The 18,015-nt window shown below is 39.2% G+C and overlaps 3 protein-coding genes across 8 annotated transcripts in view; 2 read left to right on the top strand and 1 right to left on the bottom strand.

The window, feature by feature from the left end:
- The window catches only part of skap1 (src kinase associated phosphoprotein 1), a 42,294-nt gene extending 40,674 nt beyond the window's left edge, over positions 1-1,620 (top strand). For both annotated transcript variants that reach the window (XM_015029106.1, XM_015029107.1), the window contains exon 13: positions 122-1,620. The gene's annotated coding sequence lies outside the window, so the exon portion shown is untranslated. The remainder of the gene's footprint in view (positions 1-121) is intronic.
- snx11 (sorting nexin 11) lies at positions 1,417-10,633 on the bottom strand. 2 transcript variants are annotated; one of them, XM_015029104.1, is made up of 7 exons: positions 10,446-10,534; positions 9,247-9,286; positions 8,886-8,972; positions 5,614-5,714; positions 4,574-4,669; positions 4,267-4,491; positions 1,417-4,095 (listed from the first exon to the last, which is right to left on the bottom strand). In XM_015029104.1, exons 2-7 carry the CDS (start codon positions 9,268-9,270, stop codon positions 3,084-3,086), a joined length of 1,545 nt encoding a protein of 514 aa, XP_014884590.1. In that variant the 5' UTR covers positions 9,271-9,286; positions 10,446-10,534; the 3' UTR covers positions 1,417-3,083. The 2 variants fall into 2 exon arrangements, with proteins under 2 accessions (XP_014884590.1, XP_014884589.1); XM_015029103.1 differs by lacking the exon at positions 9,247-9,286 and having other exon boundaries at positions 10,446-10,633.
- A 1,012-nt stretch (positions 10,634-11,645) lies between these two features.
- cbx1b (chromobox homolog 1b (HP1 beta homolog Drosophila)) overlaps positions 11,646-18,015 on the top strand; it is a 9,899-nt gene continuing 3,529 nt past the window's right edge. For 2 of the 4 annotated variants that reach the window (XM_015029111.1, XM_015029108.1), the window contains exons 1-5: positions 11,646-11,737; positions 11,827-11,989; positions 12,896-12,977; positions 13,192-13,345; positions 14,144-14,297. In XM_015029111.1, the coding sequence (XP_014884597.1) occupies positions 12,923-12,977; positions 13,192-13,345; positions 14,144-14,297 (363 nt within the window). In that variant the 5' untranslated portion in view covers positions 11,646-11,737; positions 11,827-11,989; positions 12,896-12,922. Of the gene's footprint in view, positions 11,738-11,826; positions 11,990-12,895; positions 12,978-13,191; positions 13,346-14,143; positions 14,298-14,920; positions 15,092-15,998; positions 16,081-16,294; positions 16,449-17,246; positions 17,401-18,015 lie in introns of those variants that run through there. The other 2 variants (XM_015029110.1, XM_015029109.1) reach the window with 1 other exon arrangement.

The raw sequence follows: 18,015 nt of genomic DNA, 5'->3' as shown, positions 1-18,015 counted from the left end.
TCCTATTTAAGAAAATGATTCTGTGATTTTGTTAGATAGGCGCAGCTTAAAATGGACTCTGAATTATTAATGCGTGTTTTTACTGATTTCTTTCAAATTTATTTTTCCGTTTCCTCCGCAGCGCGCTCTCTTCGACGCATCCGGACGTGACTCCACCGACGGATACGGACACGATTTTCTTTCCCGCCTTTCATGATGCAGATCCTGCGTGTTTGGTAGATACTCCTGTCCACCATAGATCACGTTTATGTGATGTGGAAACTGGAACTGTAATTTTAGACGTATTCATCCAGAAATGACCGATGCACACTGAAAGTCACCGTTTACCCAGGCTGATGCATTTATCAAATATCAGAATAAGCAACATGTGTAACTATACGGCCTTTGGATATTTTGATTTCTTTATTTGTAACATTTAAGAGTTATGTGCATGTTAAGTACTATTAATAAATCATCAAGGCGTCTTAAATTAAAAATATTAACGTTTGGATTTTCTTTGTCTTCATTTACATTCAATTTTGAACGTTAGGTGGCAGCACTGTTCTGATAATTAAAATCTAGGAGAAGAACATCCTTGAAAAACCAGAACATTGAAATTTACTTTAACTTTAATAATATACGTTAGTTGTTTTTTTTAAATATATAAATTATGTACATAATAGCCCATAATGGCGAAACATCTGACATTTAAAATTGGGTTTAGATTATCTGGCGTCTGGATCCAGTGGTAGCAGAATGAGCACGGTGCGAAATGAAACACTTCCCCATATCAGGTCTCCTACGAAAGCAGAAACCAAGCAATGAAGTCAAAGAATTTAGATCTTGTGGCAAAGCATGAATCTGCAAATTGTTAGAAAAGAAAACCTGCTGTGTACTTTGGAACCAGAACCACTTGGATCTGGTCAACATGAAGGACAGTGAGTCCCTGAAGACTAGGATAGATAAACACAGATTTAGAGAGGGAGATGACTGCAGCTAAACACTGAGATTTCTCATGTGATCCATCTCCAGAGAGCCTGGATTGAAATAAAAAGCGAACAAATCTGGGAAGACCTAGAAATGGCTCTGGTGACTCCAACCTGACTGAACCAGAGGAGAGCTGCTGAGAAGAAAAGGGATAAAATGACACGAGACAGGTTTGCCTAGCTTACTCAAGAAGAGTCAAGGTTGTAGTAAACTACCAAAACTGCTTAGACAAGATATTCAGCATGAACTTTCTATTTAAAAAAAATATTGAAAGTTTGTGGCTGTTTTACTTTTCAGCACTAGGTGGCAGCATTGTTACAATAACGTCAATTTCTGAGAAAGACCCGGTGGAGATTATTTAAAAAAGGAAATAGAAATAGAATAGAAATAAACTTATTTATTGACATAAACTTGGAATTCGTACATGAATAAAGTCACTCTGGTGGTTAATAACCCTTTTCGATCCACATTCTCTTTTATTTTACTTCAAAACACATGAAATAGAAACACCTGCAGGTCCCTTTTAAAATGCAGCAGAAATCACAGGCGTGTGAAGCAGTAGGTAGTGTGAAAACAGATCTCGGATCAAATCACCAGGTTTTGACCAGTGGGACATCAGACTCACATATTCAGGGGTCATATATGAACGTTTAGGAAAAAAAAAAAAAAACTACGGGAGGAAATTACAGCAGCCCACATTTACGCCCAGTATCCAGAAAATGTGACTAAGTGTTACTGGAGGAGTGCAGATGAATTTAAATGGAAACTGAACATGGCTATTCGGGTAAACACAGGTGAACTGCTGCAGATGTAAACAAATTTACCAGCATCCCTGAAAAAAGATCCCCAGCATAAAACTCCTAGACCTTTTTAATTTGACTATATTTATTTAGGAGGGGATTATTAATTATTGGGATGATGCCAAATATTTTTTTTTCTGGCCTTCCTGGAAACATTTTACAGCTTTAAAATGTTTTTTTTTTTTTTTTTTGGCTGCTTACAAACATGACGGATCTACAATTCAGTGTACTAGAATTAAGGGAAGGGTGAAAAAAATACAAATATTTCTATTTCTTTCTCCAAAAACCATGTTTAAATGATCATTTTTTGGGGGTCCTGATAACAAGCGTAATAAGCGATTCCTCCCAAACGTAAACAGGTTCTCTTCTTCAGATGGTTCAATTAATGTGAAGTCTATTTATTGGTTAACATCTTTGTTATTTTGAAAAAAAAAAAAAAAAAAACTAAATAAAGACCATTTAAAACGACGCCACCTTCATGTGTAGAACTTCAAAATAAAATTCACCAACAGCAGAAAAGCTCTGGGAAAACAATCTAGTATATTTTAAACACTTTATCTCATTATTCTAATGTATCTCCTTTATTCAAATCGTGTTTAAGATGTTGACGGCAAATAATAGGAATTAAGCAGCATCTTTTTGTGAACTCTGTACGTCTAGTGCCCTCTGGTGGTCAATATAAATAAATCAGCTTGATCAAACTGATGAAAAACGTGCTTGTTTGTTTTTTTCTTAATTCTTTTTATCCGATCAGCTATTTTTAAAAGCTGCAGCAGCAACAAGAGGAGAGAACTTAAATCTGTTGATCTTGTGTTAATATGCCCTTTCTTTACTGTGACGAAACATTGTGAAGATGATTTATGCCTTACAGAAGTATTCATACCCCTTGTACTTTTGTCACAACTACAAACTTTAAATGTATTTTATTGGGATTTAAGGTGGCAGACCAAGACAAAGTTGTGGAGAATTGTAAATTATACAGTTTTAAAACAACTATTAATGTAAAGTTCAAAGTAAAAATGCATACAGCATTTTTTTTAGGTGTCTGTGAAACGCGACGCTGCTTTGTCCTGGTCTGCAACATAATCCCAATGAAATATGCTGAAGTTTCTGTTTGCAGCAAACATAAATGTGTATGTATGAAAAAGTTTAAAGAGCATAAATCCTATTGCAAGGCACTGTGTTTTTAGGTTTCATGTAACAGAATATCTCTTTGTTTGTGCCTTGTTGACGTTTCTTTGACAGAAGACTAAAGACCCATGGTTCTGGCTCAGTGATGGCGCAGCAGCCAGAGTAGGTTTAGCTCCACTGATGCACCTACACCTCCTCTGATCCCTCCAAAGGTGTCGAGGCTGGAGCTTCCTGCGCTGTAAATTCACCTTCATCTGCTCCGGACTGACAGCTGTTCTCCAAGATGCTAAAGTCACAGTTTTCAGTCAGATCTCCGCCAGAAGCGGCTGGTTTAGGCTCTGGAGTTGTGTACTGCCGGTCATTATCCTCCCAGTCCTCAGCGTCCGTTTTGTTCTCCTTAAATCCGTTGATGTGCAAAATGTTCTGACTGGAGCCCTCCAGCTCTGACCGGTCCTTGACCTCGTCCGGAGACGAATTCACCCGCACGGAGTCGTCCATCTCCTCGCCCAGACTCTCCTCCTCGCTACACCGGATGATGCTCTCGTTGGAGGACAGCAGCGAGCGGCTGTCCTCGTCGCTCTCGCCTCTGTCCTCGTTTTCAGTTTCCTCTCGGTGGATTTGCCGGCGTGAGTCGCTGAGATCGGCCTCTGACTCGCCGTTTACGTTCTGACTCTCCGCCTGAGCTCCTGACTCAAGGGGCGCCTCGTTTGATTCATCGCCTCGTTTGCAGCCTGTTTCGATTTCTGCGAGGCGGCCTTCGGGCGTCTCAGAGAGGCTTTCCACAACTTCCACGTTGTTATTGTCCGTCGCAGAAGCCACATTAATTTCAGACTCTGACTTTTTCCTTTCTTCGGTTTTGTCTTCGCCGCTGTCTTCAAAGCCCGTCTCCATGGGTGAGTGCACCTCCACGGGAGTCTGAATCACGCAGCTGTGCTCCGAGGGGCTGAGGCTCCCCGAGTCGTCCAGGATCTCGCCCACGTAGAAGGAAGCATGCGTGGAGCCGGCGTCCTCCACCACGGCCTCCAGCTGGTCGCTCCTCTGGGAGATCCTTATCGAGGCGTTTCCCCTGCGCTGCGTTTCATCCGGCTTCTGCTCACAGAGCTCCAATATGTCTTCCAGAGGGTCCGGATCCCCACCGGCCGCTGGTTTGGAGCCGAGCGTCGCGTTCGGTTGCATGTACGGCAGGTGAGGAGCTGGACTGTGGCGAGGGAACAAGAAAAGCCCCTTACTTTGCATGTGATGACATAAAAAAAATAAAAATCAACCATCAAGCTCGGTTTAAGTTTTCCGAACTCTAACCTATTGCTTGAATTTCATTTGTTTTCGAAACATTTTAAGAACTTAATGTTCCTTGTAGTCATCTTCCTACCTTTCCATGGACTCGTAAGAGACGGTGAGACCGGGCTCCCTGACGGAGTCCTCCTGCTGAGCCTGAGCCAGTCCCCGGTTGGACGAGGCGTAGGTGAGGATGGCGTCCGTCACCGAGTACGGCGTCAGTCCCTGGACGCAGTCCTGGATGTGACCGACCGGCAGCTGGGTCTGCAGGAAGAGGTGGAGCTGGCTGTCTGACAGACACACGGTGGTGTGCACCACTCTGAAACCCAGACAGGCTGACCGTTAAGACCGGACCGACCGCGCAGAACAAACTTGTGCTCAGAAATAACGGGGAAACCGACTTGTCCAGGAAGACTTGGAGTCCCCTCCGCCTTTTCTCCAGAAAGTCCTCATTGTTGAAGGAGAAGAAGGATTTTCCAGGAAGATCCGGGACTGGACTGAAGGATGAACACAAGGTCTTAATTATTTTCTACTTTGTCTCAAACGTCTGACATAATGACACGTTAGGATGTTTCTGTTAATAATAACTGGTCTGTCTGAGACTTAAAGCCACATTCGGGAGCATTTTACGTCAGTTCAGTGACGCACTCAGAATCACTGTGTCTCTGTTTTGGAAAGAATAACAGCATTTTAGATTTTAAATATCCTACAAAGTACTTAAAAAATAAAAACACTGCAGTAAAGTCAAACAACAGAAGTTGATTCAATGAAACTTACAAACCAATCAACATCCAATTAAGTATGAGCCCATATTGTTTCAAAACAATTCAATACAAATGCAGTCATAAAAATAATAATAATAAAAAAACAAACACGCCATGTCCATTCTTTATGATTGAGTTAAAATCAAATCTCCAAAGCTCACTCTTAGCAACCGAAACTTGGTTTCCATAGCAACCAGCAGATACCATCTGCATGCCAGTCTGTCTGGGAGACATGCAAGGAAACATATTTTTCTGTTTGTTAAACTCTAGCAGGATTCTAGCAGCAAAAACGTCAGGTGAATTTGGCTTGGAAAAAAAAAAGAAAAAAAAAAAGATATGAATATGTGAGAAAGCAAATAATTCCAATTGTTAACCACGGTGGCGGATCTGTGATGCTGTGGGACTGTGTCTCTCCCAAAAGCCATAGGAACCGTTTTAGATTGCATCACATTAACACTATTAGCTCTTTGGAATAACACAACAACTTAGTTAAAGCTCCAAAGTGTGAAAATTGGCAAGCATTATTTATATTTATGAAATCATACGACCAAATAATAAAAAGGTCAGTGTGAATAACATTTTACTTAAACTGGCCACCTCCGGGTTTCTGTAAGACACACTTTCAGTACAATATTCATTTTAAACAGCAACAAACACACAGAGAGCGACTGACTTACACCAAGCCTGCATTCTTCTGCAGCTTCTTCCTGAGCCACTCAAACTCGCTGTAGCGCCGCCGAACGCAGGACGTCTTGGCCGTGAAGGCTTTGCTGTTGGTCTGAGAGCGGAACAGAGGAGCGTGAAACCGTGAATAAACGCGGAACCAGCCGCTAAATGCTCCGTGAAATCACCCCAGAGCTCTGGGAAATGTTTCGCGACTGCTACGATGAACAAAAATGCAACAATCAGGAGGTTGTTATCTGCAAATATCTTCAAATCTCGCCAGCTGTGGTCGCTAAACTTTTATCTGACCTTATACAAACTTAGACTTGTGCTGTTTGGTTGATGCATAATGTGGTTCCAAAATGTTAAGATTTTGGTTTTTTGATTAATAGATATGGAAAAATAAAACTAGATTTTTACTTAAGCTTAGCTGACTGGTTAATCTCAACTAAAAATAACAGTTGAATAATATTTTCTACATGTCTTTGGCAAAGTACATCAGATTAGTTACTTCTGCTGCATAGAAATGACAGGAAATGCACACTTATTCATGTTTAACAAGAAAATATGTAGAGAAACTTTACTGTAAGAATAAACAGCTTTAAGTACGTGGAATAAATAAAAATACATTATTAATTAAAACTGTCACAGAGCTCATAGCTGGTGGAAAGCTTCATTAAATGTCAGATTTGTTCCGGTAATGTGTGACACAGTCCACTGTGATGTTTGCATCACAAGCTGTCCCCCCCCCTTGGCGTTCTGTGACAGATTCAACTTTAACCCGTGATAGTTAGTCACGTTATCAAAGACGGGATGAAAGTCCCGAGGAAAATATTTTCTTTGCTCCTTCGTTTTCTTCTTTATTTTTTTTTTTTACAATTTTTAAAGAGCTGCAGTCATGACTAGTCAAAAAATATATCCAGTTGGGGAAAACCAAGTACAACCCAGTCCATCTCAGACTCTGCCGGCCTCAGTTAGCAGGTTAAATGTTAAAGTTAAAGAGAAAAACAGTTTGAAAGAGCTACCAAACAGAAACTAAACAGCTGTCAAGCACTGTGGAACAGGTGCGATCATGTAACGGAGTTTTATTTTTGGCAATCAGTGTTTTATGTGAAGTTTGTTAAAATGCGTCTGTTTATTCTTTGGCTTTGTCTTGTTCAGTCAACAAGTTGTTTTCTCCAGAAACTTGCTGGTGTTTTGAGTTCTGTTGCGCTGGCCTGACAGTTGGTGGTTACCATAGTAACCGGTAACTGACAGCTCCTCCCCCTTTTTTCTGTGGCTGTCTGTGGCTGTGGTATGTATCAGCATCAGCTCTGTTTTCTTTACAAGTATTTTATTTTAACACATATTTTAGATACATTTGATAACACACACCGCTTCATGTGTAATTTTGCTATGTTTCGCATACGTCTTTAACTGTTATCATTATTAATGCTATCTATCCATTTTAGCTAATGCTAACTGCTATTAACTGCTGACAACTGCTCATTGGGACTGTAACAGTTTGCTTGGGGTTATTTATTTTATTTTATTTGATTAATGTATAGGATTATTGAAGTGAACCATCAACTCGATTTTTTGTTTGTTAGCTATGTTTTCATTTTTGATACAGCGTAATGTTTCAGTTATCAGTTGTGTGATAAGTGTGAAAAAAAATCTTGATTTTCCGAAAGCTAATAAACGGCAAATTCAATTGATCGATAAAATCAAATGATGACATGTATTGTGAATTGAACTAAACTAAACTGAACTGAGGCGACGCTTGACCCAAACTGGTCATCAACGGGGCAACAAATCTGCAGCAGGCCGGCTTAAAAAGCAACGACTCAAGTCGCTGCAACGGCTCAGTCAAAGTCCAGACCTCAGTCTGACTGAAACGCTGCGCGGCCTGTACAGAGCCGTGTCGCAGTGAAGCCAACATCAATGAACTGAAGCCACTTCTGAAAGAAAAATGAGCCTAAATTAGTCCAACATTACCTCATAATATGAGGAAGTCAGACAGGAAGTGACTACTGAGAGTGACCGTGGCAACACGTGATTCTACAAGCGTGGAGTGTGCTCAATTTTTTTTTTTTCCATGATTCTTTTTTCCATGACTGTTTCGACAGTCGAGCAAAGTTTATCTTAGTGTATTATGAGCTGGTAAGGTCAAACCTCTGACTCAGCGATTTCCCTCCACAGAACTTTCCCACAAAGCTTCTGTGAATCATTTAAATCACTGGACAACAGATCAAAAACATTCGACCAAAACCAAATTGATGCGGGATCACATGGGGTCACATGATGTCGGTCAATTTCACGAGTCGACGCCCATGCCGAACGATCATCTGCGAGAGGCTTTTTACGCTGACGAAGCATTCTTCAACGCCAGCCGCTGCCTTGACAATGTCAACAACATCTGACATAAATAAAACGTTAGGAACCAAATCTACTGCGCGAACGGCATAAAATCAGACTGTGGGGGATTTTAACCTGCAGAAATACCTGATGTTTGTAGATTTAAGTAGTTTAAAAAAAACGCTATTAACTCAGCAGAGATATAAAACACTTCCTAAGTGTTATTGGGTGTGTTTTTTTTATGTGTTTATAACATGTTTTACGGGTTTTTCAAACTATCACTGCAGACGTCTACTGTAATGATTCTGAAAGTGTTTCATTGAGGATCATTAAACAGATCAAATGTCCTTATCGAGGTGCGCGGTGTTAGAAAGGTTGACAATATTTAGAGTGAAACAGGCCCAGTACGATAACAAATTTTGCTGGGCGATAAATTGTCCCGGAACCTATTGCGATAAACGATAATATTGTTGTTTTGAGACCATTTTCAAGTGAGATAATAGCAATGGTGGCATAACAGTTGAAGAACACATTCTGAAGGATCAATACACTTTAAATTCTGATAACCATTTAAACATTGGAACTGGAAGATATTAATAAAGATAGAAATAATAATAAAGAAAGAAAATGAACAGAGACAACAAATAAAATGAATTATGAAGTCTGTGTAAACAAAATTATTTTTTCAAAAGAAGGGATAGTTAAGACCAAAGTACCAAACTGAAGACTTTTAGCATTCAGTTTTTGCTAAAAAAAAAAGAGAAAATCGATAAATGAAGCAAATGGAAATTGAGTTTCTTTTAACTTATTATGCGATTAATTGATTTATTGTTTATTGTGAGAGGCCTGGCATGGAATAAACTGAATCCTACAATTTCTGAAATTAAAATGTTCCACAGATGACAGCGTTCTCGTCTCTGAAAGGCCACTCATCGGTGTTAGTACTCACATGTAAGAATATTTTGTAGTCCACGTATGAATTCCAAGAACCCTCGTTCTGAATGCGGGGATCTTGGACTCGCACTGCAACAAACACCTAAAAAACAAAAACAGAAGATATGACATTTAGAATTAAACAAAACCGCAATTAAGTTTTTTTTTTTTTTTTATCTGCGTGACAGATAGAGATCTGAGAACAGCATGTGCCTCTTCTGCAAAAAAAAAAAAAAGTTCCCCAAGTACTCTTTCAAAACGCTTATTGTTCTTTGGCACACCACTGGACGTTTATTTAAAGAAAGGTTTCTGCTGACCAAAACGAGAACTGGTGGTAAAGATTTCCTCTGTGGAGGAGAAAGTAGGAAGTTACTCACATCGTCTTCGTGATTACTGATCATCCTACTGAGAACCGCACTGCAAACAGAAGGTGAGACAGACAAATCAGCAGGTTGAGAGACAGCGTGCATTTTCAGTACTGCTGCAGTAAGTTGATGAATCATCCTCCAAAGGAGAAGCTGGTCAGTTATCAGCTGAGTCACTAGCGTGCATACTTAGCTTCGTCATTCACATTATTTTTACACTACAACAACCACAGCTCTGGACTCATAGTGTCTATTGAAAATTACAAAAAAAAAAAAAAGTTTTTTCTTTATGTAAAATGTAAATATTGACGTGATCTCAGGATGCATGATCAATCTAGTCGCAAATATTTCCACTCAGTGTAAAATAAAGCATATAAAATGTGGTTTATTGATTAGTCTGTCAGCATTTATGTAAGCATGTCGTCTTTAAAAAAAACAGTAAAGGACTTACACCTAAAAAAAATCTACTAATTTGATATTTAGCAGCACTACAATATAGTGACAACTGTCATTGCAATATACATTTATACAAAACCGCAATCACAGAATGGCTGTTGAAATATCAAATGAGTTCATATTCTACAATATGAACATTTTGCCCGTTCCTTTGAGTTTCCCTTTCTTTAATACAAAAAGCTGACACAGCTTTTAGTCACCGAATTGCCAAAGCTCAGAAATTTTAATAGTAATTTCATTGTCATGATTTTTTTTTTAACTCCAGGTACACGTGTCTTTCAGAGCATGCTATGTTTTGGAGATCCCTCCAGTCCCCCCCAAAACAGAATTATTATAAATAAAGACATTTTATTTTATTAAGTATTTGGATTTATTATTATTATTGAAGTTAGAGAAATGCGACTGAAAATTAAGATTCCAATAAATAAAAATACAAAGTTCCCCAGATCATGTCACAAAACAGAAACTGTAAAATGCCCCCAAGCTATCTACAAATACTTGATCTGGTAATTCTGACGGGGTCTGCTCCACAATCGACTACAATGCCTTAACTCAGTTTAAGGCAAGAGGAAACTAAGCAAGTTATAGAGCCTGTTGGTGATTTCTTTAAAAATGCACATCAAGAACAGTGAGTGGAACAAAGCAGCTGTAACTTCACGAACTATTCTTGTTTTCCTGTTTACAGGCCTGATTGATTGGTTGACTGTTCTTGTAATCAAGATGGCTAAAGTTTCAGCTAACCAACAGCTACTTACTTTCACAAAGTCTCCCGTGGCTTCTTCTTTTCTATCCAGTCCGCTGTTGTCAACACTGCCTCGCTGATCGATATGTGTGTTTGATGAAAGAACAAAACCAGAAGGCTGAGCCTTGTTCTCGGTTTCTTTCTCCATTTCGCAAGTCACAAGTCACGGGCGTCGATACGTCCTATACGTCACCGCGTTAGGGAGATTACGCTAGTACGCTCGATCGAGGGAGGGCCTTGGATCGGCCATATTGTGAGTGGCCACATTGTGAGCGTTGTGAGTGGCGGTTCTTATGGGTTTGTTCTGGCCAATTTTCCATGAAAGCCAGATTTGTAGAGATGATAGTTCAAAGTTTTGAGGTATAATTTAACTCAGATTTTAAACTAATCCTCAACTGTATCCCTGACTTGTCTGCTATGTTCCTTGGTTTTCATGATTTTATTTGTTCGTCAATGTTTGCTCACAGATCAGCTGCATTTATAAAGTAATCAAAATACAGCTGGACAACGTGATTCCACTGGATTTTATGCATGAATATTAGAGTGAAGAAGTCTGAATAGAAACCCATACCACAATTTTCAGATTATTAGTTGTATTTTTCCCCTAAAAATGTGACCTTTGTAAAAAAAAAAAAAAGAAAGGAAAAAAAAGAAAAAAAAATTAAAAGTGAAAAGATTGTTAGATGTATGACCATTTTTACAAAGCACTATATGCTACATTAATAATCTCAAAAAAAAATTCTAAGCCATCTTGGCTATAATAGGTAAGTCTTATGAGAGGAAATGGGCTTCCATAATAACAATAACAATTCATTACAAAAGCTTTAAAGAATAATTATTGAAAACTCCAACTTCTATTGTGAGATGCAAAAGTACCAAACCTCTGTACTCTGTTTTGTATGCACAGCCAGCATCATGTTGAACTTTGATAGTCATGGTTGGTAAGAAATCTACATTAGACTGGATTCTGACTTTTACAGACGTTCCTGTTGTGTTATTTTTACCATCTTGGAACTCGGAAATTCCATCTCCTCTGTACATAGAATGCACCATAAGTACAAATAAGTAACAATAAAACCAAAGAAACATTTAAACATTGACAATATCTTATATGTTCAAATTTTTAATTTTATGTATTTATTTATTTTCATATATGTATATATATATTTTTTTTATTTTTGGCTCTTTTCTTTACTGCCATCAAGATATGGATCGTCCAGCGAAGGCCGCGGTGTCCATCCAGTCCGCCGCAGTGGCAGATCTACAGAACATCTGGATGTGACGGGGGCGGCGCCAGCTCTGCGGGTGGGTAAATCCGCGTGCGTTAACAGTCGATGAACCTCGGCTCGCGCCTTGCTCTGAACAAAACCTTTTTTTTTTTTTTTCCATTCCAGACCGAGGGGCGGAAACAGCAGCACGCTCTGTTGTGATCAAGCTAGCAGCTCGGCGTTTCCACAACAAATCAATACAGGCAGCCGTGATTTTTCTGTACTATTGTAACACAGCTGCAGTCAAGTTGCGGGACTTTTAAATCACCGCTTAAATTACAGCTAATCGGTGAGTTCTCTTCCTTTTGTCGCTTCATTTGATTGTGCACCTCAGCCTGGGCTTTTTCAGCGTTACCGAGCCGCCTGTTCGGGTTGCATGTGTGAATTGGTCATTACCCCCACGCATTTGCTTGAAAACAAGTTATCAGCCGCTGCGTGGCGCCTTATTTACGTAAAAGTACTCTTTACAGCTAGCAGCCATCGATAGGAATGCTTCATTTAGCGGCTGCCGCGAAAAGCAACATGGAGGAGACAACAGGGGAAAGGGGGGCGGGGAGGGGGTGTCTTGGCTTTTTGTTCAGCGAGGATTCCTCCCTCTGCTCCTTAAAGTGAGGGGGTGGGGGGAATCCGCCTGAAATCCGAACCAGAAGAGGCTTTTCTCGTTGTTCTCCATAAATAACAATGGTTGCATGCTTAGTATGTTCTCATGCATGCTCCAGTAGGCTTTGTAGCGGAGCACCTCGGCTCCTGTCGCCACCAGGTGTTGCACACCTCCCATTGCTGAGGATGGAAGTCGGTGAGACGCAGGAAGCTCTGCCGAAGTCAGACCACATTAGCTACTTTTTAGTAACACGGAAAACGCATGCATGCATATGGAAGAAGATTAGGGCCACTAATAAAAATTAAAAAAAAAAATAAAAATCTGACTTTGATTGGACACGTAAATTCGATATGGACCTCCATTCTGCACTTTTATTGCACTACTGTGACAGTGGAGCTGGTTGCTTCCAGGTTCTCATCTGCACAGCAATAATGACCAAAGTGAGAATTTTAAGCAATAAAGTAATAACTTTGAGAAATAAAGTGAGAAGATTAAAGCGAGAATTCTGGGAAAAAGGAGAATTCTTTTTTCCCCCCAAAATGATCTCTCCATATAGTTATATTGATTTTTTTTCTGCCCTCTGTGTTTGACCAGGCACCTGTCAGTCTTCAGGTCTACCTGATGAGCATGAGCCAGACTCCAGAGCCTTCTAGCGATGGCGCCACCGTTACCGAAGGTTTTATACGTCATATAAATTTCTGTATTTGATTATTGTTAAAGAACAATTGTACAAAGATGTGTTCTCTGCCATTTCTGTCCCTGATTTAAAAAAAAAAAAAGCAACCATCTTAATTTTCATCACAACACCTTCAAACCGTAGCAATATTTCAGATTTGAGCTGGGGGGAAAAAAGTGCTGTGTTTCAAACAACCCTGTTTATGATCTGGCAGAGGCTACAATAACAACACCCGAGAAGGAGAAGAAGGCGGATGAAGTGGTAGAGGAAGAAGAGGAGGAAGAAGAGTACGTGGTGGAAAAAGTCCTGAATCGGCGGGTGGTGAAAGGCAAGGTGGAGTACCTTCTCAAGTGGAAAGGGTTCTCCAAGTAAGTATGAATGAGCGTTTTGTCTAAGATTTAGATGTAAAGCAAAAATAAATAAAAAAACGTGGGGGAGGGGGTGGTCAAGCTGAGGCTTAAATTTAGTAGGCACTCAAGGGAAAAGCATAACATTTGGTGATTACAGTATGTTAAAAAATATGAGGTTGTAATGAGAAAACAGAACAAAATCAGTCCAGATGCTTTGGAGTGAATTTTCTATTTGATACCCCGTGCATGTGAGCGTGGTGTGATGTTTTCACCTTGGCCAGGTTTTAATAACATATTGAATAAAAAAAAAAAAAAAAAAGTTTTCTAAAATATGTGCACGTTTTAGCCTCGAGGTGCAGTGAGAATAAATTTGAGACTAAATTTGCAGTGAAACACCAGGAAGATTGACTGGAAGAGACTCTTGTGGTGATGTAATGACATTTCTGTGTCACGGCTCTTTAAATGTGGAGAAACAAACCGGCTCCAAAGGTTTGTTTGGAGCCGGTTTTTTATTTTTTCATTTTTTATTTTTTCTTAGAACCAGCTGCTGCGCCGGTTCTGAACCAGCTTTCTTGGAATAAAACCTTCAAACCAAAAAAAAAAAAAAAATGCAGTTTTGCTTCTTTAAATAAATAAGCAAATCATGTCTGAGATGTTGATCTGAAGCTCAGACAGATACGTTGTTTACAAAAAACATGGGAATGTTGAAAAAAAAGAAGGAAAAAAAAGGATGTAACAATTTTTTTTAAGTAATTTGAAAGATCAAGCACAAAAAAAACAAAAAACAAAAACACATCTATGTCCTTAATTCGGCAGTGAGGATAACACTTGGGAGCCAGAAGAAAACCTGGACTGTCCGGATCTGATAGCAGAATATCTGCAGAAACAGAAATCGGCAAACGAGGGAAAGAGAAAAGCGCCTGGAGAGGCAGACGGAGACGAAAGCAAATCGAAGAAGAAGAAGGAGGACGTGAGTTGTCAACTGTCCTGTTCTACTTTGGTTTAGCAGTGTTAATATTATATTGGTTTTAATGAATAAAAAAAAGTCTAAAAGATGTCTGATGCCTATTTAGCGTGTATAAATGGAGGCCAACAGAGAAAAACATGTATTACATGAAACGTGTTAGGGAATGAGTAGTCTGAAGTCAGATTTTCAGTTTCTGCTTAGGACTCATAAAAATGCTTAATTTCTATGTATAATTTCAACCAATCACATCATTTCCTATAAAAACCTTTTTCTAAAGGTTTTATATTCATTTGTGTTCATTCTGATCACCATTTGAATCGAATGACTTGTTCAAGATTCGACCAAGTGTTAACCCTGTTCAAAGCACCATAAGGATAAGCCACATTTCCTTACAGTCTATCTAATCAGATGATAGAAAATGTAGTTTATGAGTGTGTGCGCGCGTGTGTGTGTGTGTGTATAAAGGGAACATTTACGGAAACCATCAACACATGAACAAGTGTTTTACTGAATCCACTATTTTTTTTTTTTTTTTTTTTTTTTTTTTTTAAAAAAAATTAAACAATTTTTAAAGGGAAAAAAAAAAAACAAAAAAAAAAAATTTTTAAGAGTATAAATNTTTTTTCCATTCCAGACCGAGGGGCGGAAACAGCAGCACGCTCTGTTGTGATCAAGCTAGCAGCTCGGCGTTTCCACAACAAATCAATACAGGCAGCCGTGATTTTTCTGTACTATTGTAACACAGCTGCAGTCAAGTTGCGGGACTTTTAAATCACCGCTTAAATTACAGCTAATCGGTGAGTTCTCTTCCTTTTGTCGCTTCATTTGATTGTGCACCTCAGCCTGGGCTTTTTCAGCGTTACCGAGCCGCCTGTTCGGGTTGCATGTGTGAATTGGTCATTACCCCCACGCATTTGCTTGAAAACAAGTTATCAGCCGCTGCGTGGCGCCTTATTTACGTAAAAGTACTCTTTACAGCTAGCAGCCATCGATAGGAATGCTTCATTTAGCGGCTGCCGCGAAAAGCAACATGGAGGAGACAACAGGGGAAAGGGGGGCGGGGAGGGGGTGTCTTGGCTTTTTGTTCAGCGAGGATTCCTCCCTCTGCTCCTTAAAGTGAGGGGGTGGGGGGAATCCGCCTGAAATCCGAACCAGAAGAGGCTTTTCTCGTTGTTCTCCATAAATAACAATGGTTGCATGCTTAGTATGTTCTCATGCATGCTCCAGTAGGCTTTGTAGCGGAGCACCTCGGCTCCTGTCGCCACCAGGTGTTGCACACCTCCCATTGCTGAGGATGGAAGTCGGTGAGACGCAGGAAGCTCTGCCGAAGTCAGACCACATTAGCTACTTTTTAGTAACACGGAAAACGCATGCATGCATATGGAAGAAGATTAGGGCCACTAATAAAAATTAAAAAAAAAAAATAAAAATCTGACTTTGATTGGACACGTAAATCCGATATGGTCCTCCATTCTGCACTTTTATTGCACTACTGTGACAGTGGAGCTGGTTGCTTCCAGGTTCTCATCTGCACAGCAATAATGACCAAAGTGAGAATTTTAAGCAATAAAGTAATAACTTTGAGAAATAAAGTGAGAAGATTAAAGCGAGAATTCTGGGAAAAAGGAGAATTCTTTTTTCCCCCCAAAATGATCTCTCCATATAGTTATATTGATTTTTTTTCTGCCCTCTGTGTTTGACCAGGCACCTGTCAGTCTTCAGGTCTACCTGATGAGCATGAGCCAGACTCCAGAGCCTTCTAGCGATGGCGCCACCGTTACCGAAGGTTTTATACGTCATATAAATTTCTGTATTTGATTATTGTTAAAGAACAATTGTACAAAGATGTGTTCTCTGCCATTTCTGTCCCTGATTTAAAAAAAAAAAAAGAAACCATCTTAATTTTCATCACAACACCTTCAAACCGTAGCAATATTTCAGATTTGAGCTGGGGGGAAAAAAGTGCTGTGTTTCAAACAACCCTGTTTATGATCTGGCAGAGGCTACAATAACAACACCCGAGAAGGAGAAGAAGGCGGATGAAGTGGTAGAGGAAGAAGAGGAGGAAGAAGAGTACGTGGTGGAAAAAGTCCTGAATCGGCGGGTGGTGAAAGGCAAGGTGGAGTACCTTCTCAAGTGGAAAGGGTTCTCCAAGTAAGTATGAATGAGCGTTTTGTCTAAGATTTAGATGTAAAGCAAAAATAAATAAAAAAACGTGGGGGAGGGGGTGGTCAAGCTGAGGCTTAAATTTAGTAGGCACTCAAGGGAAAAGCATAACATTTGGTGATTACAGTATGTTAAAAAATATGAGGTTGTAATGAGAAAACAGAACAAAATCAGTCCAGATGCTTTGGAGTGAATTTTCTATTTGATACCCCGTGCATGTGAGCGTGGTGTGATGTTTTCACCTTGGCCAGGTTTTAATAACATATTGAATAAAAAAAAAAAAAAAAAAGTTTTCTAAAATATGTGCACGTTTTAGCCTCGAGGTGCAGTGAGAATAAATTTGAGACTAAATTTGCAGTGAAACACCAGGAAGATTGACTGGAAGAGACTCTTGTGGTGATGTAATGACATTTCTGTGTCACGGCTCTTTAAATGTGGAGAAACAAACCGGCTCCAAAGGTTTGTTTGGAGCCGGTTTTTTATTTTTTCATTTTTTATTTTTTCTTAGAACCAGCTGCTGCGCCGGTTCTGAACCAGCTTTCTTGGAATAAAACCTTCAAACCAAAAAAAAAAAAAAAATGCAGTTTTGCTTCTTTAAATAAATAAGCAAATCATGTCTGAGATGTTGATCTGAAGCTCAGACAGATACGTTGTTTACAAAAAACATGGGAATGTTGAAAAAAAAGAAGGAAAAAAAAGGATGTAACAATTTTTTTTAAGTAATTTGAAAGATCAAGCACAAAAAAAACAAAAAACAAAAACACATCTATGTCCTTAATTCGGCAGTGAGGATAACACTTGGGAGCCAGAAGAAAACCTGGACTGTCCGGATCTGATAGCAGAATATCTGCAGAAACAGAAATCGGCAAACGAGGGAAAGAGAAAAGCGCCTGGAGAGGCAGACGGAGACGAAAGCAAATCGAAGAAGAAGAAGGAGGACGTGAGTTGTCAACTGTCCTGTTCTACTTTGGTTTAGCAGTGTTAATATTATATTGGTTTTAATGAATAAAAAAAAGTCTAAAAGATGTCTGATGCCTATTTAGCGTGTATAAATGGAGGCCAACAGAGAAAAACATGTATTACATGAAACGTGTTAGGGAATGAGTAGTCTGAAGTCAGATTTTCAGTTTCTGCTTAGGACTCATAAAAATGCTTAATTTCTATGTATAATTTCAACCAATCACATCATTTCCTATAAAAACCTTTTTCTAAAGGTTTTATATTCATTTGTGTTCATTCTGATCACCATTTGAATCGAATGACTTGTTCAAGATTCGACCAAGTGTTAACCCTGTTCAAAGCACCATAAGGATAAGCCACATTTCCTTACAGTCTATCTAATCAGATGATAGAAAATGTAGTTTATGAGTGTGTGCGCGCGTGTGTGTGTGTGTGTATAAAGGGAACATTTACGGAAACCATCAACACATGAACAAGTGTTTTACTGAATCCACTATTTTTTTTTTTTTTTTTTTTTTTTTTTTTTAAAAAAAATTAAACAATTTTTAAAGGGAAAAAAAAAAAACAAAAAAAAAAAATTTTTAAGAGTATAAAT

This window comes from Poecilia latipinna, unplaced genomic scaffold, assembly GCF_001443285.1.
Source record: "Poecilia latipinna isolate Pla-1442-1.1 unplaced genomic scaffold, P_latipinna-1.0 Scaffold144, whole genome shotgun sequence".
Taxonomy (NCBI): Eukaryota; Metazoa; Chordata; class Actinopteri; order Cyprinodontiformes; family Poeciliidae; genus Poecilia; species Poecilia latipinna.
This window is presented reverse-complemented; position numbering and strand designations above follow the sequence as displayed.